Source organism: Empidonax traillii, unplaced genomic scaffold (assembly GCF_003031625.1).
Source record: "Empidonax traillii isolate 1590-97213 ecotype Southwest subspecies unplaced genomic scaffold, ASM303162v1 scaffold4:size3804566, whole genome shotgun sequence".
Taxonomy (NCBI): domain Eukaryota; kingdom Metazoa; phylum Chordata; class Aves; order Passeriformes; family Tyrannidae; genus Empidonax; species Empidonax traillii.
In genome coordinates, this window is record NW_020955197.1 from 3,560,067 (window position 1) to 3,584,933 (window position 24,867).

Sequence of the window (24,867 nt, forward strand, 5' to 3'; positions counted from 1 at the left end):
AATTCACATGTACACAGAGTTCAAATCTCAAATTACAACAGCGTACTGACCATTATGTTTACACTTTTAATACAATACATTCTTCCAACGTTACTTCAACGTGCAGAAATATTCAAACTACTATGTGAAAAACATTTTTGAAAGACTGGCATAATAAAGCACTCTCTATAATTCCAGAGGAAGTTATCTTGTCTACACAGTTCTGCAAAATCGAGAAAACTTCCAAGATTTGGCATTTGAAAATTAATATGGACTTTGACAAACACTGTTCAAAACCTTTCTCTTGGGCAACAATGTTTAAAAAAGAAAAATGCTGGTATTTAATTACAGTCTCCACAAGATCTCTAGAAAAAAATCTGGGAAGAAACACTTGCAGTAGCATAATTAGTGTGCCCTTCACTCAGCTTTATATGCATGTTGAAGTTCTCATACACAGTTTTACAGCATCACTCAGTTCTCTATGACAATGCTCAGTCTCCCATAGTGAAATTAAGTAAATATCAGTGGGAAAAAAACCTCAAACCATAAATATTATAATTTTATATTTTTAAAATAAAATCTAACTTTAGTTTAGAACTTTGATAGCACATCCCAGTGCTTTCAGATTAATCACAGAATCATAGCTGCATGTTGATTGTATTTATGTACACTCAAAAACCTATACTATATGTACACCCACAACTCTGCACCTTTGTAACTGAGAAAAGACTAAACGGACAAGACATAGCAGATTAGGTATTGAAAACCTAAATACTTAATTTCCAATATTTTAACTTTTGTATTTCATAACATCCATTATACGGAGGGTCACAAAATCAATCTGAATTTTCATTACAATGTTTAGAGAGTTTTAGTTTTAGAGATGGGAAATTTCAGTTTGCTACAGATAAAATTAATGCATACACTATTAATGCATACACTATACACAAGGTCTTTTTTTCTTAAATTTGCAAAAAAACAAGAGCAAAAGTCAATGTAATTTTAAAGATAAATATGTATTTTTCATACCAATAAATAATGTTATAAATCCTACTGCACTGAATTGCAAATAACTTCAGCTGAATAAAACTGCATGACATGGGATCTACTTATCCTGTATGTTCACAGAAACAACTTGTTCTCTGACAGCACTCATTCTTGGCAATTTATTGCAGCTGTCAGCAGCCAATTTGTTCAGATTACTGCTACACACAAAGGTGTAACAATCATGAGGATTTATTAACTGATTATCATAAAGGTGACAGTCAGAATCGCCTTAACATAAATGATAAGAAAGTAAAATAATTGCATTACAATTAAAATCACTTCACCTTCATTTTGATCTTAATATTAACTACATAACCTTACTGCAGTGTATGCTTTTAATCACAGGAGCATATTGATGATAGAGACCATAAATTACTTGTTCATAGCAAAGAGATGTGAATATTAAATGTACTCAGACTGTACAATATATATACACACATATATGTATTTTTCCTTATCAGCTGAAGCAACGAATAATGCTGCTTATGCAAGTCTACACACTTATTTGAATGCTGTGTGGCTTCAGCTCCTGATACTTTCCATAAAAAGAACTTCTGACCTCATGTACTTGGTCCTGGAATGCTGGTTGTTTTTTTAAAAAATTATATTCAGAAGAATGCCAGTATTTCACTTCCTGTAACACAAAGCTCAGTTCCGATCAAGACCAGTGTTTTCTCATACAAATCAGCACTTGACTGGAAATATATTTTCCTCAAGGCTTTTGAATGAGGTCTTTTCCCAGGATTTTGAAATCTCAGAATAAACACTGAATTGGTTCTGGGGGTTTTGGATTTTTTAGAATATTCTAAGATGGAAGTTTGCAAGGTGCTACACCCTTTAAACTCTCATGGAGAATACACACAACTGAAACTCAAAGGAATTTTATAAACCCATAGAGCTCCAAGTTAAGAATGGAAATCAAGCAGTCAGCATTTCATTTCATGGAACGTGCGTGGGCATCAAGATGAAGGCAGAGCTTTATGCTGCCTATGCGACAGACATTCTCTTCTCCTTTTGTCAACTAGGATGCAATGCTGTTACGCTCACTCTCTCAACATCTTCCTCCCTCTTACAAGCCGTCCCTTTCAATTCTGTTCTCCTGTTACATCACCCCAAAACCAGAATCTCACTTCCACATCTTCAGGCTTCTTGAACATTCTTCCTGCATCTTCTCACCCTCAGAAATGTATAGCAGGCCCAAGTCCTTGCAATCTGAGCACATATGCTGCTGCCACTGTGTTGCAATCCCAGCTTTCACCTGGTCTTTATCATGCTCCAGCCTAACAAAACAAATATACAAAGCCCACAGAAGTCTACGTCCCTGCCTCCCTACTTCTATTTCACAAAAGTGCAGCTGAGATATGGTATCACTCCAGGAGAGTTTATGGCATTCTGATTTGGAATAGAATTTGCAGGTAACTGAGCTCAGCAGAGTAAAAACACAGGTTTCCTGTGTTATTTTCCATGAAGATCTTGAAATTTGTCCCTTCAACCTTCCACCTGGTAAACCTTTTCTTCTGTTTTCTCAGTTTGGTCTGTTCTTTCCCTCAATGAATAGTATCTATTCAGTCAAGTGTGCTTCCTCCCTAATTATTCTTTGACCAGGTAGGACATCTTCAAGAAACAATTGCTTTCATGTGCATTTAATAGAAATATTTTTATATAATATTACAGCTGCTGCACGCACATTATTCAAGCAAGTAGATGAAAGGAATTACCCTCTATTCTTGACCACTGCTAGAATGGTACCAGGAAGTCTTTCCTTCCCACAGACTCATTATCACTTCTTCTGATAATTATGTGAATTAAAAGTGAATTAAAATATACCTGTGCCTTGAGAACCATAGAGCCTTCGTCATGGAGCACAAGTCAGCCATGCTTTTAGAAACTGACCTACACTTATCATAACATGTACACACAAAGAGAAAGTTGTAGTGTGTGCACCAAGGTATTTCCAGTTTTTCGAGGCAGCCTTTAAAGGAAAAACTGGGAAAGAGAGGTCAGTGTTAAGTGGAGCTGTCAGGTGTTGGTGATTTTTATCCACAATGACTGGAAAAGAATATCAGGGAGGGGAAATATTAAGACCTATTTTTGTATTCAGATTGAGCTTGACAAATGACAGTTTTTCATGGAAATCTTTATGGGGAGGAATTTGTTTGCAGGTTGCATTATCCAGAGATAAGGAACCAACAGAAGGTGAAACGAGAGAGTACCTGAAAGGACAAACTGAAGAGGGATTATACATACACTGACAAAGAGGTTACAAAAATCAAGAGCAGCAAGATTTTAGCAAGTACTGCTTGGATGATGGTGTTATAAAAAATCACACAGAAAAGCTTCACCATCTTTTGGATAAGAAGATAAAATTATGAATAAAATAGGAATAATTTCCCAAGGTATATAATATGCCAACATAGGACTACATTATTACATTAGTTAAGAAAAACAGTTACTGCTACCATATATGTCATGGAGTTTCATGATATAAAATAAAATCCTACCGTGTATAATTTTGAGAAGTGTTTTTGTTGATATTAAAGTTGTTTGCTTGACACAGACTCTGTGCATATTCCGAGTTTGCAGAACTCATTGTAAGAAATAAACATAGAATATTATTCAGCTCACCTAATTTGACAAAGAAAGCCATTACCTTAAATGGAACAAGAGGGAGGAAAAGGTCAGTAGAAACATTGCCATACTGACAACAAAGTATATGGCTTGATTAGTGGGATTTCCATTCCTGATTTTAACCACCAAAAAAAAATAATTTGCTAGTTAACAACATCAATGACCTAGTTAAAGCACCTACAACCAATACTCTCACAAACAACCAAAATAGAAAGGATTAATAATTAATAATCCTATTTTAATGACTGAATGGATATCAACAAAAGTATGATGTAAACAAATATCTGAGCTTTCCAAATAGCACCTACTTCACAGAATCTAAAAGCACAGTTTTTTCACCATTAGCTACTAGTTAATGCCACTTCCTACTCTTTGAAATGCAGCATAGCCACACAAATATTTCTTGATCTCTAAGACAAATTCACTTTTCCTGAATATGAATTTGGTGAATGATCTTATTTCTTTGCCCCAAAAGATATGTGTAGTCTTTCAATACTCTATTTTCATTCACCGAATAGATTGATACATAAACTTGGTCTTGCACATCTATTAAAAGTCAAAAGAGTTATTTCTCCTCCAAACTGGATGTTGCTGTATGGAACCTCCTGTATCTTAGTAATGGCTCTAAATGGGGGATTTTTATTTTTGAAAACCTCAATCTATCAATTGGTAAAAGCTGCCATCTACTGGTCAGTAAAAATTATTTTATATCATCAAAGTAAAGAATTACATCAATGCAGCAAACTGTACTGGTACATTGCAGAAAATCCTCCCCAAAGTTTTAAAAAAAACAAATCACACAACAAAACCAAGACCAAATGGTCATAAGAAATAGTTTCAACAGCAAGGCTCATTTTAATGAGCGCCAGGGAACAAGAAGGCTGGAATTGCACAAACCTGCCAATAAAATCATCCCTTTTGCCAGCATCTTTGTCCCAAACGGTAATATCAATAATTCCACCTCGTTCATCATAGAGATGAAAGTCAAACTGCTCCCTCCATTGTGGATTCAGAGTTTTTGGCACAATCTGAAAGGAGATCAAAAAAGAAAGTCATATTGCATAGTGTAGGCACATACATTCTTGAATTGTAAATTTAATCTTTAGAGTTTGTTCAGGAAGTTTTTTTTCTGTATGCATTATCAGTATCTCAAGCAGGGAGAATTAAAAAATAGTAATTAGGAAAGACTACTGGCCAGTTTTCTCATGCCTCTCTGACCTAACAGCAGCCTCCAGAATCCTTGCAACCTGTCCACCTTCAAAAGCCTTCTAAACAAAGGATTCGCCCTGGGAATGGAGCCATTTCTCTTTAGAATAATTACGTTCTCTCTTAAATTACATTTAGCTGTAAAGTTGTGTCTCTAAGCCTAAAGGAAAACAAAGCACTTGCAATGACAAGTAGATGGTGACTGTAAGTACTTAAACAAACAATTTTATCATGTCCTTTTCCCCAGCTGCAGCAATACTGGTAGAAATATGATAATATGGTTTACTTTGTACGGAATAAAATTTTTTTTTCCAAAACTATATTTTATTTCCTTTCATTTAAAACTTAGATGAAACTAGCTTTCTCTGCCATCTTCAGTCCAGTTACTTCTGACTTCAATGGATTTCAGTCCATGTACTTCTGATCACATTGTGCAGAAAGGAAAGTTTACAGATTTTTCTACCAAAAAGCAAAAGCAGTATTCACAGTAGTCACACCTGTCCTGAGCAAGAAACTGCCTAGTACCTTCCCTATTAAGGAAACCCTACTTCTTACACCCACCAGTTCTACTGGCATGAAAAAAATGGAAAATTCAGAGAGGATTATGAAAATTTTTAATTCACAAAAGCATGAAATTTGATTTCTTCTCATTTCAGATTAGGAGGCACTAATGCAAGCTCAGAGCTCTGCAAATATGGCAACTAAATGCTCATGCCTTCTTCTTCAATTTCTCCTTCGTCTGGCTGTGAAAACCACAGCACCCATCACTGCCATTGGGAGAGGAAGGTCACATGCATCACTGGCAGGTCAAGCATCTTCCATAAACAGCAATTTTCATAACAGTAGGGACCAGGGGAATAGACAAATAATAGCAAGAAAGCCAATAAAGTCCCCACATTAACTGTCTCCCTGATCAATCCTCTCTACTTGTGAAGTTCATACATAAAGAAGAGGAAAATGAGAATATAAGAATGACATGGTTTGAGGATAAGACATGCAAAGGATCCAAGAGCTAACCAGCATCAAGTCTGTAAAGTACTTATCACAATCATTCTGCATCTCTCCTCTCCGATGAATGACCCTAACAGAAGAGCAACCAGGCTGGTGAAAGGACTTGAACACAAGTGCTGTGAGAAGAGCCTGAGGGAGCTGGCATTTTTTAGCCTGGGGAAGAAAAGGCTCAGGGGAGACCTCATCACTCTCTACAACTCCCTGAAAGGAGGCTGTAGCCAGGTGGGAGTTAGTCTCTTCTCCCAGGCAACTATAAAGGCCTTAAGCTCTGCCAGGAGAGGTTTAGGTTAGGTATTAGGAAGAAATTCTTTACAGACAGGGTAATCAGGCATTGGAATGGGCTGCACAGGGAAGTGGTGGGTTCTCCATCCCTGGAGGTTTTTAAGATGAGACTGGATGCGGCACTGAGGTCTAGTAACTGTGGTGGTAGTTGATCAAGGGTTGGACTTGATGATCTCAGAGGTCCTTTCCAATCTGTCTGATTCTACAATTCTATGAAATAAAAGCCAACACAGTCTGTATGGTATATCAGGTGTGCCCCCTGGTATACCCAAATTTTTCAGTGCTACATTTTTCCCCATCTAGTACTACTTTTGTTTATAATGAAATAAAAAGAAACAACCAAACAAAGCTCCAGGTGCTCTGAAAACTATTTATTACAGCAATGTGTCTCCATAAAAGGTGAAAAAACCCAAACAGGAACGAAGCATTTCAAAAACATTTTCAGTCACATTTAAAATTACCTTGCTTTTGTACTTCTGATGCCCCAATCGGAACTTCACATATGGATCGCTTAGCCCATTTGCATCCATTGCCTTAAGTTCACGACCTTCTATTAAGGTAACACTAACTATCCCTCTCCATAGCTGAGACTTTCTGTGCAGGTCTGAGAGACGTAAGCTCTGGGTCTGAAACTTCAGTGAAACAAAAGCATAAACTTAGTTTACACAATTCCAAAAATTTCCCCTGCTTTTCAATGTTCAATTTCACATAACTATGAATTTAAAACAACCACTTTAAGCCATTTTGAATTACTGGATAATACATATGTAAACGATATTCGATATTGCATAGAATAACTCTGAGAGAAATAAAACAATGACAATTAAGCAGATAATGTCATATGATGCTTTGGAAGAAGCAAGCAGAACAAATGCTACTTAAGGAAACGTGCATTAAAAAAAAAAAAAGTGCTTTTTTTTCTGCATCACTTCTCCCTCTGCTGATAGAATACAAATGAATGGTACAAAGTCTCTTCTATTAGTAGTATATGATTGAATGAACTTCAAGAAACATTAAAATAAAAGAAAAAAATTGAGAATACAAACTTCCATTAGAATAACATAAACGCCTGTATCTCAGCCTCTAAAATGATATGGTATTCTCAGAAACATTCATTAAATACCAGCACATAAGTTCAAGAGTTTCTAAACAATGTTGCAGAACCTCTGATCAGAATTGTGCAGAAGCTTGTGGACTCCAAACCCTTGGCCACAGATTTTGGGGGTTAAAAGAAAATTCACACACAAAACAGTTGGTTATGGCTTTTGTTAATGAACTCCACTGGTAGCTGGGAGAGCAAGAGGCTATAAACTTGAGTAATTTAAGATAATCTCTCCAGTTTGCTCTGACCTACAAGATATCAGAACTGGGGAATCACCTGTGCGCTCCTAAGGAAGGTAAATGTGTCTTGGGTGCATCTGAGAAGTGATGTTGCCAAAAGCTTTCCCTTCTATTCTGAAATTTTATTTGTTCAAGGTTACCTTATCTATAATCAGAACACTGGATAAACAATTTTTAGTCTCACAAATTATTCTTATATAGCTAGTCTATATGTATACTCTGGTGTAATATATGCATTTTCTTCATTCTGCAATGTAGTTTGGGCAACAAAAGCTTTATGACCTGAGTAACCCTGTCTGCGTGGCTGGCTTCATCATTTGCAGACCTCCAGTATCTCCATAAGAGCTTTTCAGTGCAAATTTGGTTTGAGTCTTTCAGAAGGTAAATACAGCTGGATGGTTACTGCTGTGCACGTGCCCATGGCAAAATTTTACCTTATTATCCAGAGACAACGATAAAAAGTAGACTGGTGTACAATCCTTGGATTATAACCTGCACTCACCAGAGAGAAGTATTATACATGAGTACTGAGGCCACTGGGGTTGGAGCGAATCTTATTAACATGCTTTTTTTGTAGTATTGCAGATATTTTATTGGCATGCACTTATGTTTTCTAATGGTTATTCATCCAAAATAGCATGGTTACTCCCAAAATATTTCACTATATTTATTAAAGATTTCCCTTCCTGAAGTGAAGGATTTAACTGCAGAGAAACTTCTCACAAACCTACTGTTTCTACAAAGGCAAACAAGGAACTGCGGAATAACCTTTAACTTAACATGTGACAGCAGTGGGGCATCAGAAAGCAGACACTCTATAAAAATTAGTGCACAGTTGGGAAAATCACTTTCCAGAAAATACTTCATTTACAACTTGGGAACACAACTTAAACTAAAATTTTTTCTTGGCACAAATACCCCTTTCATTGGGGGAATACATTCAACATTGCCAAAGACTTGACTTGTGAAGAAGCGGTAGATTTTTTAATTCTTGTTCTAGTTTCTTAGAAGGCTTAGAGCAAAAGAAATAGCAGATAGTAAATAATCAACACTGACTCTACCCTGAACATAAGGTGATCAGAGTAAAGAAAGAAGAAAAGACCAGGCATGTTTAGGAAGATATTTATATTGGGATAGATGCAGTGATTGAGACTTATTTTGCAAAAAACCACACAATTCTTGGGGTTTTCTTGAAAGCTGAGTGGGCATTCATATGGTTTTGAGGAAAATAAGCTTGAGTTTGCATTTACTCCTCTTTTGAAGTAGATCTTAAGCATCACAGCATCGCTGTCTACTTCACTAATCACCAGTGAGACAGTGAATAATTTAGAGTATATTTGATCTGAATTCCATATTTTCAACAGCTCTTAAAATAATTTGCTGCATTAGAGCACCTGCTACCTTGTAAAGCATTATGAATTTTTATGGCCAGTAGGATATTTCATAACCAGTAGGGTTAATTTAAGTACGAGGTGACAAGGTAAGATCTAAATGACCGAGAGCTGGGGGTAAAATGATAGAGAGGTAAGACAGGAGTTTACAAGAGTCAGACAGGAGCCCTGAGAACAACCGTTCACATGCTGCTGGAGGAAGCCCTCCTGAGTCAAAGACACATCTTGCAGTCAACAGCAATCAAACCACCTTGCAGAGCCCAGTAGTGTGTTCACTGACAGTGAAGCTGCAGAGCCTATGTCTCAAAATGCTGGAAGAAAAACAGCTAGCTGCTAAAAGAGGTGCGGGTTTGTTGGGACTGTTCCTTCTTCAAGGTAGGAAATGTAGACCATAGTAGCACTCTTTTCTTTTTTATCAGTAACACAGAGGTCCAAGGAACAGCAAAAGGGAGATGTACTGGAAGTCAGGGTACAGCTCGCTGGAGCTAAAGCTATTGAGATTTCCTGGACATGAAAGGCATAGCTATATGGCCTTCTCCAGCAAGAATAACTTCCAGCAGTCAGTTTTCTTGTTTCCAAACAAGACTGAAGAGCATCCAGCATGCTTTCCTTCCAGTCAAAGTCATACATCCTCAGAAATGACATATACTAACATAACCTCTCATTTCATATAATGATTCTTGTAGGAAGTTAAAAAAAAAGGAAAAAAAGAATGTTTAGATTTCAAGTCAAATTTGACAAAAAAGCTAAGAGATGAAAAAAAGGAAAAGCAAGACTAATTTCACCTTCTAGAGTTCTTCCCTTATGAATTTAATGTCACATTGTGAGACAGATACACTTCTATGTACATTTTTGGGTAACTAAGAAACCACCTGTAAAATCCAGCCCAAAGTGAGTTGACTACAAAGTCAGAAGAGAAGCCATGAGAATAAAACAAAGAAATGAAATTTCTTTATTTATAAAATAAATAAACATCTTCATTAATTTCTCCTATGAAGGATGTTTCTCAAGAGTAATTCTTAGGTAACTTGTTTCCCTCAGCAAGTACGTCATGATTATTGCAGTCTGGTTCGCTCTTCCGCCACAAAAAGAAAAAAAAAAAATCACGAAGAAACCATACAACCTTTCAATTCTCTGTAAATAGGTAGGAAGTTACATATTTCATATATAATGCCAAAAGATGGAAAGTCAAAATATCAGTCCATAATCAACTGTCATTAATGTGGGATTATTATTCATATTATTCACATCTTTGAGCATTTATATGCAGAATACAGGCATGACAACTCCCATCTGACACGTTCTAAACACACCAAAGAGTGGGGTGGTGGGAAAGCTGCAGTGTGGCTTTCACTCTCCCCAAAAGGAAATTAAAATTTTAGTTCCGAAAATGAATCTTTCAAATTAAAGGATGCTTAAAGCTACCTGTGAAAGAAAACCTCTCATATTTTCATATCCATTCACTGCGCTTTAATGCTTCTACTATAAACAGTATGCAAACCCAGAATCTTCTGATGTGATAAACTTAGCTTTTACTTCTGTTCCACCTATTCTGTCTAAATGTAGAGTAGTGGGTGGGCTAGGGGCATTAACAGCAGAAAATCTTCTGATACAGAACTGTATCCTCTATTAGATAGGTTTAATATAGTTAGCCAAATGTCAGAGCTAAAAGATAACCTTATAACATGACTCTATGCTCTGCATGTGTTCAGGTATATCTGGGTAATATTATGGGGTAGGAAACCAATTAGGCTCAGGCAGAATCCAGGCATTTATCCCAGGTTCATCAAGACCACATTCTCAATGAATTAGTGTTACTTTCATCAAAAGAAGAGACACACTGAGTAGGTGGTTTTCAAAATCCCCTGAATATTTACATTTATCTTTGGCTAACTAAGTGACCTCTGAAATTTTAGCCCATACTGAGTTGGAGAAACCCCACACATTGTCCTCTCCCAGCACGACCTCACTTCTTCATCAATCAGCTCTCATGCCCTGCCAAGCATCACCTCACTCATTGGCATGTGCTTGTGCCCACGCAAAACAGACTCCGCTTTTAGAAAATCTCCTCCTTGTTACACTCACCACTAGGACACACTGCTCTTCTGTGTCCTTGAACAGAACAGAGAGAAATAGAACAGTGCCTACCACAAACTTATTAAAAAGTTTTAAAAACCAAATAAATAATTCAACTTTATGTCCTGCAATGGCATATCTATCAAAAAAATAACTTTGGCTTGGAAGCTTAAATAAAATATCAATCAAGAAATTAGCAAAAGAATATAAAAAACAACAATACTTGTGTCCATCACTAAACAGAGGATAGGTGTACAAATACAGCAAAGTGAATTAAAGCCAGTGTTACAAATGACTGCTGCAAATTCAAGTAAACAGACTTCTTCTCCCCCAGCTTCTAGGAAGCTTACATGACTTGGATAAAACATTTCAATAAAGATTGAGAATATCAATGGATATAGCTGCTAGTTCTATGCACCACACAATGAAAAAACCAAGGGACAGAAATATGCATTTGCAATGCTTTTCCTATCTTAATAACTACACAAAGTATGACACCTTGCAAAAGTCATCAATGTACAGACACCGAGTTACAAAAATGCCTTTGGTGCGATCATGATGATTCCTTCTTAATGTTTGCTCATTGTGACTAAACTGGTTTTGTAAATTGACTTCTACTGATAATGACTGCAATATGAAAAAAACCCACTTCTCTTAACTTTCTATCAACTAAATTTTACATTTTAGGATATTTTAATTCTAGGTGAAGCTAATCAAAATTTTTGTAGTTGTGAAATTTACACTGCCCTATGCCCTGTGTATTTTCATTATAATTGCCATGTTGAATGTGGTTTATAGTGTTTGCTCTAGTAACTGGATACTGCTACTGTAGAGCAATGTCGTCATGACACTACAGTAACAGTAGCTCATACTTTTCCAGCATTTAATATATTTTTGTGGGTTTTTAAATTGAATAATTTGGCTTAAGTCCACTTGCCAGAGACAGCTCAGATGTAGTATGAAGGAGGCTGTGGCACTCACTGTGACTTGCATTTTCTGTGAAAGAGTGGAAGTATTTATAAAGGACAGCAGTGTGTAGGAGTTGTCAGAGAGACTGTGCCAGTACAGCCCTAACCTTCTCCATTGTCCTTCTCCCAGCAATTCCTCTTGGAAACTGTGCCTGCAATATGTGAAAGTCAATAGGTCTCCTGATAATTCTGTTACTGCCCGGGACAAACAGTGTCACCAACTCCCAGTGCTAATGTGAATGTGATACACAGAAAGACAATGACCACCAATACTTGAAAGAAACTCCTTGTGCTTTTGGAATTTCTGGAATGAACCCAGAAACCCCCATAGTGAAGTGTGACTCTGCTGTTTTTGTTGTTAACTAGATCAGCTGTTACTACTCAGATACAATTAATGCAAATATAAGCTTCACCAAATATTTGCATAATTTTTATAATCACATGTCTAGCAGAGAGGCATAACTATTCTGACTTTTCTACTTCTATTCCAATATTTAGTAGCTCTCCTTCAAGCACCATTTACAGCTGATAAACTGACATCTAGAACCTCATGGCTTACAAAAAACAAGTACATTTTCTCAGTCTTAAAAGATTGTTCACAAAAGAACACAAATGTAGGAATTCTACCATTTCATCTGAAATTCCATAGAATTCTGGCTGATTCTGGTTGCAAGATTGAACTGACTGTAAATTACTTCAATTAAGAAACATCACACAACTCTATGCTTATGTTTGTCTCTGCCATACTTATACCATGATTTCCTATTTACAATTTTATTCTCTACTCAAGAGACATCTAATTTTAGTGGAAAGGCATTTTGTTTCAATTTTAAAACAGAAAAAAATGCTTCATAAGGCTTTTGGTATTAAGAAAACGCAACAGAAAATAAATATTTTGAGTCAGGCATAAAAGCATCAGTGATTAAGGCCATAGGTTTTGGTATTTTAGTTTGTGCAACTGGAACACACATATTTTCAGAAAAGGTCTCTAAAAGAAATTTTAAAAACAGTCAGCAGTCAGGAGCTGAAAGCCATACATTTTGCAATTCATTCTTGCTTAAAATCTTCATATATTCTATTTTTTCAGTTTAAAAGTACATGCAAAAATTTCTAAAGCTGAATTAAAGTAAATATAGTTATCTAAATGTGAATTAAAAATCAATTTCATTCACTTGCTTTAGGCAGTAAAGCTTTTATCCCCAGCTGTAACTAACCAGAAGTAGCTTCTCAGTTGTGACTGCGGGGGGCCCATGTGAACATCATGAAGTTCAATAAGGCTAAGTGGGAAGTCCTGCACCTGGGTCAAGGTAAACCCAAATACAAATTCAAGCTGGGCAGAGAATAGATTGAGAGCAGTTTTGACGAGAAGGACTTGGGGTGTTGGTAGATAAGAAGCTCAACGTGACCTAGTGACATGTTGCTGCAGCCCAGAAAGTCAACTGTGACCTGAGCTGCATCAAGAGAAGTGTGGCCAGGAGGTTGACAGAGGTGATTCTCCCTCTTTGCTCTGCTCTGGTGAGACCCCACCTGGAGTACCAGCTCTGAGGCTCTCAATATAAGAAGGGCATGGACCGGTTAGGGTGCGGCTTGAAGAGGTCACAAAGTTGCCGAGAGGGCTGGAGTACCTGTCCCGTGAAAACATAGTTGAGGTTTTTCAGCCTGGAGAAGAGATAGCAAGTATATCCATTTGTTCTCTAGAAGTGCAGGATTTGTTGAAATAAACTATAGACAGCACCTCAAACATCCTCTAGATATGCTAATTTTTCCTGATACACCATCAGAAAATACTATTTTGAGAAAATCATCCTCTATGTGGGAACATGGCAATTTCCTCAGAACTTAAAAAAAGAGGAACACAAACAGCTTGGTCAGCCAGTTCCATAGTTTTAGGATACCTATCCTTCCTGTGAATATCTATAAGATCACTAACTCATAAGTAGTCTAGTGAAAAACAGAGTTACTATCCAAGTTGCTAATCAGGGAGGACAACTCTTGCCTGTGAGGCAAAATTTACAGTGACACCTTCTCATCTTCAGTTTGGAAGACCTGAATTAATAGGTAGACTGAGCTTGATCATTCTCATACTCCTGTCTCGTCAATTAAGTAAGCAGAAACAGGAGACATGTTGACCCACCAATCAAACCAAAGTTAGTTTTCAAATGTTGTCCACACTGAAAGCTTAGGACATGAAGACTCAAATGCTGCACTTTCTTCTTAATTATTTTATTAAAAATGGATATTTGGCTTACTTCAGAAACATGCTCTGTGTGCCCTATATAAACTACCAGAACTTTTCAGCAGGTGTTAGACTTTGGTGTTTTCATCTTACAGGAGGTGTAATTTGTTGTCCTGAAGGTCTAGGAACACAATAAGGCTTATGAAGGTTCTCAGACAAAAGCAAAACACAGTTATCTGTCACACTTTTTTTTTTTTTTTCCCCATGGGAATATCCAGTGAATCCACTGCGTCAAGTCCCTCTATGCCTCAGCTGAAAGGGGAAGACATGCTTGACATTTGTGGCTAAACTAGTGTTGACAAAACTGGAACATGCTGGCTACTGGTGATCAATGCTCACGTAGCATCAAGGCTTCATGCTGGTTGGGTTCAATCCACCAGACTTGTTAATTTCTCCCATATTATCACTATTCATTCTGACATATTTTCTGCACACAGTAAAACTTCATTCCAAATATCACTGTTTTGTTTCCTCTTACATGCCCCAATCATTAGTGTTTGAGCATCCAAAACTTACCTCTGAATTAAAATATAAGTATTTTTTCAGATCACTTTTTCAGACTCACTCTAAAATATATATATATAAATTGTGCTGAAATCACTGTAATAAAACATATCCATTTGTATTGTGAGAAGAGATGAGCTTTATTTGCACCATGGGAGATACTTTTAAGACACTAGGGAAAAGAACAGCTTTTAATGTAAGGGATAGTTAAGCACAAGAACTGGCTCTCTGGGGAGGTTGTAAAATATCCACTGCTATGATTTTTAAGGACAGATTAAACAAATGTCTGTTAAACACAGTTTAGCTATCACTGTTACCATTCCATGGTAGGAAGACAACTTTTCAGGCTGTTATTCCTATTTTCTGTCTTTTTCACACCTGCCCTGCACACAGGTAGATTTTTAAATATCACAGGCATCCAAAATTCTGGAAAGGTTTGCTACGTCCAACATGACCTGCCTTGCCATCACTCTAATCTTCCAGAGACATTCCAGTTACCTTCTTGTCTCACACCTTTTGGCCTCCATTTCTCCTGCTCAGTATAGTGAGGTCAAAACTTTCAAAGCAAGCTATATGTGCATTACCCTGCAAGTAAATAGCACTACCTGAAGCCATTATCCCTTACCCTTTTCTAAATTAACCTCCTATAATCATTCAGCAAACTGTACAACAGTAGAGGGAACCAGTGATTTTTCATAAAATATTTACTGGTATCCACAGATTCTTCAGAGAATTCTGCCTGCTTTCTATGAAATGAAATGACCTTTGAGAGAGTGTGTCCAAAGAAAGGCTTCTCATTGAGTTAATGCAAACAATTAATTGTCAAATGAAGGTAGCATAACTTGACAACTTTAAAAAAAAAAAAAAAGCTGTGGGTACTTTTTTAGTGAAGTAGAAAACAATTCTACCTAATTAGTCTGTGATAGCTCATGCTGGAAGTAGCAATGTTTTATTTCTAACTACACAGATAGTTGATACATCAAGGATTCTGTAACAGAAATTGCTTCAGCAATTAGCACTATTCATCTCACTGTCAGAAGCAGTGTTGACTATTCTGCACACCTCTTTTCCCTGAACTGCAACAACTGTTGTACCAAATTAGATCTGGAACACAGGCAGTTAAGAAAGCAAGAGAGAAGCAAGAAGTTTGTTTCTCTCAATCCAAAGAATAAGAGCTATCAGGAAACTCTGCATCTTCAGCAGAGAAATTAATGCAAAAAGGAAAATCTTCCCTAAGGGAAAATGGTGGTGGAAGTGGAGAAACATACAAGTAGAACAGGTCTCATGCATACATAGAAAGGAAAACCATTTTGCACGGGTCAAAACTTTTCCAATAGCTTTTTAAAAAGAAAAATGAAGCTAAGAGACACTCTATTTGGTTTAAATGAATGACTGACTATTCAGATCATACAAGCACAGCCTTTTTGTGAGGCACAGGCACACTGAGGTTATTATGCAAACATTTGTATCATATAAAAATACATGAAATATTGAATAATTCACTTCCACCTTTACTTGGGGTAAAGGTAATGGATCCTAGCAGAGATATCTGCAGTAGTGGTTGAAATTTCTACTACTAAAAATGGAGATGTTGTCCTCTCCCAGACCATGCACCAAACAGCCCAACCTGCCAAGTCGTAATCACTAGCCTTTAGTTTGTTTAATGCAACACCAAGCTTGTGGTGCATGAAACAAAAAAATCAAATTAAAACTAAAAGCAAATTATATCTACCCAGTAGAGGTTTTTTGTTTTGGTTTGGGTTTTTTAATAAACAGCTTTTTTCCAATAGCCCACCAGAAGTCTCCCGTCACTGAAGACAGGAAGTCTGATTTTTCTTGTCAGAGACCAAGGACAGAAATGCTGTGACTTCAAAATTGTTTTAATTTAATTTTTGCTAGATTCAGAGAAAGAGGAGCACTCCCTCTGACCTAGACAGCGCTGAGAGCGAACTAGCTCCCATGACTTTTGATGAAGAGTATGTCTGGTATAACGCAAATGTGACAGGGAAAACTAAAAGACAAACTAAAAACCAACAACTACAGAAGAAAGAAATCTACCAACAAAAGCGTAAGTGTTGCTTCATTTTTGCAATGCCACTAACAAGTGTTTATAACACTAGTGTGTTTGAAAACACTGGTTTACTTGTAGATAAAATGCAGAGCTGCAATGACCTGAGTATTTTTTAATGCCTCAACTTCAAAGGGGTGCAGTATTTAATCAGAGACTCAGACTCGGCAAAAGTGATCTCCTGCAAGTGAACATGTTAATATTGTAATAGAGATCAGTTACTGTTCTTTTTACATCCACTACACATGCTCAAGGAACTGCAGGCAAACAATGCAGTTGATGAACACAAGGAATGCCATAATGGTCTGCATTACTACACCTTAACTTCAAGCTACCTATGTTACAGAAAAGGTAGGCTTCAAGGACACGAACTTTAAAAAGTGAAGAATCGTGTCATAGTCTGTAAAATCAAATTCATTTACTAGAATTGTCATTTTAAAGTCTCTAGAGACCCAAAAAATTAGGTTTAGGAAATTTTACAATGGTATCTTTAAAAAATTTTAGTATTCTGGTTTTTTCTCAGCTCTCAGGAGTGTGAGACAAACAATTCCTGAAGAAAAGGGATCTCAAATAGGGCACTTTCTCAATTGCTTAATATAATTGAGTACCTATTTTTAGGAATTTTTATTTTTTTTAACCTGGAAATGACATCTTATTTAATATTGATTACCTTGCACCCCAGAGAACAGCAAGTCTTTTAAAGGAATTCTTTGTAAATAAAAGATTTTTTTAATTTGTTCTTCAGACAGTAGATCAAAGATTTGGAACTCTGGAACAGACCCACAAGACAAATGAGCTTCTGTGTTCCAAATGAGATACTTCTGTATATAAATCATAAATACAGAAATGAATGTAAGATATTGTCCATGCATTACACCTCTAGGTTAAATGATTACTTCTTGTGAGACAACCATAGAAAAAGTACAATATTTAGAAAGTACATTCACTATTTGCCAAGTATTTTGATATACTGATTTGCAAAAATGCCAGTACTGAATGAAATGTTATCAAATGTTTGTAACAATGGAGAACAGGGATAAATAACTCACTTGAAGAGCTCTGAAGAATTCCCAGTTCTCATGTTGTGCCATTCATTCAGGGTTACTGAAGCACATAGTTTTGTCAATTTGTAATTTGAAGTATGGGAACAAACATATATTTAGCACATCAAGAGTTAAAACATCACTTTCATGATGCAAAACAGTTCTACCCTTCACCCTTCTCACAGCTCTTCCTTATCTCTTCAGGAGTTTGAGCACCTTAGATATTTCATGAAGTTACACAAACCATATGAGAATTAAAATAGTATACAACATCACTTCACCAAATATCTTTGCTTCTGAAATTTCAAAAAAGAAACAGAGATATTGTCCTGCATCACAGAAGCAAACTGTGAAAAACCCATCCATAACCCAAGAATTATGAACACTGATCTTTTTAATTATTTAAAGATTTAAAAGTGTGCAAATATTTGTCAAAAGAGCAGCATATACAACACTGTTTGCTAACAACCTTCTATTTAAATTTGTGCATCAATATGCTAGAAGAGCAAATAATTTTACAAAATAAGTCAATCATTCCACGTAGCTATTTCACTTTTTTTCTGATTTTAACACATACACATGGTAACATCTCAAAAAAACCCCAGATCTACCACACCAACCAACTCAAGATTTTGAGAAATTTCAATTTTATTTTTATCAATACAAACAGCAAGAAGGCTTAAAACTTTAAAACAGAAGGGCAGCATTAAGTAAGACTGGCCAGAAAACTATTAAGAAACTATACACATTTTCTTTATCTCTTTGGAGACACATACAGCAAAAAAGAAAGGCAAAAATTGGTTGTATTCCACTGTAGTCAAACTATCAGCATTTCCCCTGTGGAAAAGAGCATACACTGCTCCTTTCTTATCATTTCCTAAGAGGGGAAAAGCCAGATACTGAATTTGCTTGAAGAGGCATCTAAAGAGCTCTATAAAGTGGAGACCAAGAATGATTCCTTAAGTATTCTGCTCTTTTAAAGCCTGGCTATGACTGTCACCTATGGATGACTACCATCACTGTGAAAATGGCACACAAAACCTCTAATGAGTAAGTAATAAGAAAATTAAAGTTATCCTTTGGCATGAATTTCTTGCTCGTATTAACTAAGGAAATTGTTTACACATGAGAAATAAAGATTTTAGAAAAGGAATCAGGACATGTTGGCCATTTACATGAAGTTGCCAAATGACTTCAAAACAAGTTAAAATGCTGTAACAAAGTTGACAGGTTTTAAGATTACATTTAAAAACTGTTTCATGGTTTTGATTTGATGAAACAAAAAACAATGTCATTAAAACATGTTTTGAAGGACAATGAATCCTGAGCCAGAAGTTTACAGTTCTATATGTCATGTTTGGTAAAACGTCGTAGTTGTTCTAAAAAAAAAAAAAAGACACAAAAATCCAAAAACAAACAGCCAGAAGACCACATGCTAAAAATTACAGTTACCTTACTTGATCTTTTCCAACTCTTCCTCATTAGCATAGTCTGAAAATAAAATAAAGCATTTTAATTACCTTTCCTCTGCAATACAGAAAAGGAGGCCAACTGTCTCCAACAGGACAATTCACATTTAACCACCACTACAACTGAAACAGCAACATGTACACTCCACCAACAGATACACACACAAGCCTCAAACAAATCCAGGCAAGCAGCAGCCCTGTGCACACCCAGGCATACTTTTCTGGGTAGTCTGAAAGTCTCAGTTCTGGAGACAATGCATTATCTGAACTTGTGAGAAAGAAAGACAGAAAAAAAGAGTTAGATAAGCAAAGGGGAAAAAATGGATGTGCCATTACTGATAGTGATTTCAATTTTGACTACTTGGATAGTTTTTAATAATAATGGAATTTTTTCAATAATAAGGTACTCCATTTTTTTGGAACACTACTGTTTAACTCCTAAGTGTAGCCACATAGCAGAAATCCCTCATAAGACTTCTTTCATAACGTGAATCTATTACAAAATCCTTAAAGTTACCACTGTTAGCTAATTTCAGAGCAGTAAAAATATCTCTTTAGTTTGATAATTACGCACATGAGGGAGAAAACAAAGTTATACCTTCACTCTTTAAAAACCCCAAATCTCAGTTACCCTGGCCCATTACCTAAACAACCTGTAAAACCTTGGCACTGCTAGACACCATGCTCTGACATGCTGGGAGGCAAAGTGTCCACAGACAGATTCTAAATCATTAAATAAAGGAGACATACTGGTCAAGTAGATTGGGGACAATTTATCTGTGTACACAACTGTTGCTTAAGCAGTTCTGTGGAAATGCAGAAAAATTACTTTTTTTACAATTTAATTTTTTTACAATTTAATAACATTTAGCAGCCTGCTATTGATATTGAGCAAGAATAAATCAAAGGCTATTAATTTCTTTTGAAACTTTGTCATGAAAAGCAAACATAATATTTATTTTTATTAACTACCGTAAAACACTTTATTTTTCAAATAATGGAAATAAATTTTGAAATGCAAACATTTTCCTTGCTAATAAATTGTATCATGGGGGGAAATTGAAATGAGAAAAAATATGTAGGGTTCATATGTTTGAAATATCCAGTAATTTTTCAAATAGACACAGCTTTTTGGGACAAGAAAAACAACAAGCTGCTGAGGAAACTTTTGTTATAGACAGTTAAAACCCAAGGGCTTTGCTGTAAGTTAATGATAACTGTAGCTTTGAAAAATATACACAGATACTAAACGTTTTATAAAGCTGTAGAAAGCCCTTTTTTCATTTTTACAGAAGAAGCACATAAGAATTAAGCACCTTGAGGCCCACAGCAGGCCCTGATGAAAATCTCTGAGTTCCTGGGTCCTGTCCAGCATAGCACAGCTGCTCTCTTCCTTGTCATTTCTGAATCCTACACAGCTACAAGTCAAAGCACAAACTCAGCTTCCCTAGGTTTCAGACCAGTCTGTGAGCAAGGAAGAGAATCTGGCCCAACAGCTGATATGACTATGTAGGTTTAGATTAGATACTAGGAAGAAATTCTTCACCATGAGGGTTGTGAGGCACTCAACAGGTTACCCAGAGCAGCTGTGGCTGCCCCATCCTGGCAAGCGTTCAAGGCAAGGTTGGATGCAGTACTGAGCAACCTCGTCTAGTGGAAGAGGTTAGAACTAGATGATCTTTAAGGTCTCTTCCAAACCAAACAACTCTAGATTCTAAGATTCTTTCAACTCTGAGGAGTTCAGTTTGAGTTGTAGCTACAGAAACATATGACCATACTTATAGAGCACATTGGCATCATTACCAGCCAGAGCAGGATAAGCTGAAGCCATAGCAACCACTCTTAGAATCCAGTAAAATAAATATATAGCATAGGACAGATCAGGATGAATGATCTACATGGAACTTTTTAATCTGAAAATATTCTATGCCTTGAGTCCATCTGTCTTTTTTTCCCAGTTAAGTTATTATCCCCCTGGGAAATAAAAACAAACAAACAAACAAATAGTAATAGTGTATTATAAGATTTAATACAGCGAGCAAACTGACAGCATATTAATGTTGTGAATATTTTCATATGAAGTAAAAAACCCAAGCATCATTTAAGATAGATCATTTTAGGAAAACAACAATGCCTTCAACTTTAATCTCATTAAATAACAACATCCAAGTAGCACTTGTATGTTTCCTTATTTCCATTTCCTATGCCTCTTAGGCTGCTGCCAGGGGTGAACAGTTGTCCCCAATCTCTGCTGGTCCCAAGACAACAGTTCTCATCAAGCTACCAACTTTGTCATTTCCTATAGCTGGAAATTGCCTGTAAGACCCAGATAGGAAACAGCTGTTGTAGTGAAGACCTGAGTGAAATGCAGCTCTGAAGAGGTTATAGTCACTGAAGTTCCCCATTGGTGAAATCTGTGCACCGAATGCTGATGGAGAAAGAGGCAGAAAAACTCACATGCACTGTGGTACCCATGACTACAAGATCAAACAGAATTTGCAAGAAGACTGTACCCATGCATGCAGTTACAAACAGCACACCAGCATGTGCTGCACTACATGCATCCAAAAGGAATAGCAACAGAAACAAAACAAGCTTCTTTGGAGCAGGTCCAAGAAAAAAACTGAGTAACTGCTGGTTCTGACTTCTTTTAAACTGGTCATCAAAAGGAGAAATTTGAAAAATACAGAAAGTACCTCATAAACACAATATTTTTTATAAATACAGTTAAATTAGTGAATTCTTAGAGCTCACGTTTTAACATTTTTATATATACATACTTTTCCCATACTTATTTTACATCTTTTTAGTTTACAGTAGTCATGTAAGTTATCTGTCCTTTCAAGACAATAAAATTAAAATGCTGCATTAAGGTAAAGGACAAGTACTGTTAACAGCACAGAGCAAATGGAAATGAATTATTGTAACTAGTGTTAAGGCAACTTAATTGTAAGGCTGGAAATGGACACAAATATTAAAGATGTTCAAATTTTTATAGTTCTATAAGAATAATTCATTAATCAAATTTGATTCACAATTTATGATTGTTCAAAAATCAGAACTAATCATTTTACCTACATTTGTCAAAACTCAAAAGAATAGGACTTCAAATAACTTCAGAAATGCTATGTTTCTATTTATGTGCATAGTTTGAATGAGAAGTTACAAGATTATTACTTCAAATGTTCACATTTTTATGCCTTTAAAGCATGTACCAGGTAGCAAAAGGCAAGGATATTTAGAAACAAGATTTACTAGAAATTTTGATTTTTTTCACCTGCCCATGCTCTTACATTAATATTCAATAACAGCAGGCTACTTCTGCATTTTCTTCACATAAATGTACCACAAAGCCGAATACTGTGTTCCTACTTATGAAACTAGTAGACAATTTCCTTTAATTGAAACTATGTGCAATATTATTCTACTGGAAAAACACAATAGTAAACTACTTAAGCACTGTTTTTCACAGTCCATCATATTCCAAAATAAATAATCCCGTTTCCGAGTCAGTGTAATATAATTTTGCATACAGTTATATGAACATATGTATATGTTCACATTCTTAATTGATATCTGAATCCAAAAATGTAATGTTTTGATCTGAGGAAATGGGACCGTCCAGCTATAATTCTCAAGATCATCTTATCAGTCGATATGCAGAAAATCTGAATTTCATCAGAATTTTTTTCCACAAAGATAGGGAAAAAAATGCTCCTGTATGGATCAAATCTCTCATATCTTTTCACACCTCAAGGCTTCACCCAAAACAAAATAATCTATTACTCTGTCAAACTGACTGCTTATTTAAAATCATTTGCAATAATCCCTCTCTCACAGACAGTGGCAATACACAAGACCCATTTTGTCCCATTTAACTTCAGACTTCCACTTGAAATATCTTATCCTCCAGCAGCATCAATATTTCTTATGCAGTGTGACAGGATGCATCCTCCTGTAACATAAAGCTACATTATTTTGAAACACCAGTATAGCACTTTACTGCAGGACGTGTCCTCTAGCCACGCAAACACACGCTCAAAAAGCTTTTCCTTTACCTGCACATCAATGCATGACCTCCAAAACAGCCTCACTGCAGTTCAGGCAATGAAAGGATCCCTTTGGAAAGTATCATCCGCATCAAGTTACCAAAAGACACATCACAAACATTGTCTTGTTCAAGAGGACTTGATTTGAAATACAGCTATAGACCTGCCCAAAATACAGGATATGTGGCTTCTATGGCTACATGGGAAAGCTAATGCTTCTTTTGTTGAAGCTATTCCTCTTTTTTTATTTCCCCAATGGTCTTAATAAACACTCTCATTTAAAATATATGGAATTATAGTACATGCAGTATAAGTACTTGCAATTAATTTCTGAAATCTTCAGCTCTATGATTTAACCATTTGGCACCATTTATGTGTGACAGCATGTAAATGGTCTAAAATGGTAAAACATTATCTTAATTACTTAATAACTTGCAAGGAATTAGTTGCAAGGAATTTATGAGTTATCACCTGAGCAAAATAAAACCTATCCAGAAGAAACTGTATTTTTGAAAGGTAAGCTATATAGGGATATCAAACAAACAGGTTTTAAGTAAATTTGAAATTACTTAGGAAAGAAATGTACATAATGTGACGAGCCACCATGTCTTCTGTGCAGCAGTCTTTAAAGCATATTTAAAGGTGCTCATAGGTTTTTATCTATATATTTCAACTATTTTTGAATTATTACTTTAAAATAGAGATATCCGAGGAGAGGGGGAGCAGCAATCATCCAAACAGTATGCGAATGTAGGATGCTTTCACTGCTACTTTATATGGTGCACATTTTGAGAGTGCACAAGAATTAGTCTTGATCTTTTAATATAACATTTCAAAATTTATTGATCTCAATCATACTAATTTCAATAAAAATGATCCTCATCATTACAAAGCCCTTCAATTAAAAAAAACCAAAGACAACAGTTTAACTGGAGTGATACACTTTGTAATAAATCTATTCCTTAGAGAGTAAAACAAATCTAACAAATCAATAAGTACATATGGTAACTGAGTAAAAGATAATTGAGTCTTTAATTATGAAACACCTAACACATTCATATACAACAATTCAATATTAATTTTGTAAGTCATCTTCCTCTCACTGTGATACAAATTCTATGATTTTACTGCAACTTTGCCAGAACTTCTCTGAGATGCGTATCTTGGAAAGAATGGTTTCTCACAATAAATACTGAGATTAAGATTAGGAACCAGATTATTAATTGGAATCATGGACATTTTTAGAAAGAAGTCCCATTTAACAGTTTGAACGGGAAGAAAATTTGTTCACTTGAGCTAAACTAAAAAAAGCTAACAATGAAATGCGTGATAGTACAAACCCAGTTTTTCCTCCTATTACAACCAATCAGCTGGATATGGAAAAAGTTACTACCCAACAAGTTTGTGGTGCTCCCAATACTTTTGACATTCAGTTGCTAAATCACCAACACCCCTATGAAAGACAGGCTACACTGTAGTGTCCTAATTTTGCTTTCTCACCTGTAATTTTCTTGAGCAGTCTCTCTATAAGAGCTGACAACATGGAACAGTACAGTACTATCCTTCTCT

At 36.0% G+C, this 24,867-nt stretch overlaps 1 protein-coding gene across 6 annotated transcripts in view; it reads right to left on the reverse strand.

The window, feature by feature from the left end:
- MCTP1 (multiple C2 and transmembrane domain containing 1) overlaps positions 1–24,867 on the reverse strand; it is a 177,412-nt gene that overhangs the window by 116,769 nt on the left and 35,776 nt on the right. For 5 of the 6 annotated variants that reach the window (XR_003570587.1, XM_027878247.1, XM_027878228.1 and 2 more), the window contains exons 8-10: positions 19,233–19,271; positions 6,615–6,785; positions 4,552–4,682 (exon numbers count right to left, since the gene is read on the reverse strand). Coding sequence is in view for 5 of the 6 variants with exons in the window: in XM_027878247.1 (XP_027734048.1) it covers positions 4,552–4,682; positions 6,615–6,785; positions 19,233–19,271 (341 nt within the window). In the remaining variant the exon portion in view is untranslated. The remainder of the gene's footprint in view (positions 1–4,551; positions 4,683–6,614; positions 6,786–19,232; positions 19,272–24,867) is intronic. The other variant, XM_027878239.1, reaches the window with a different exon arrangement.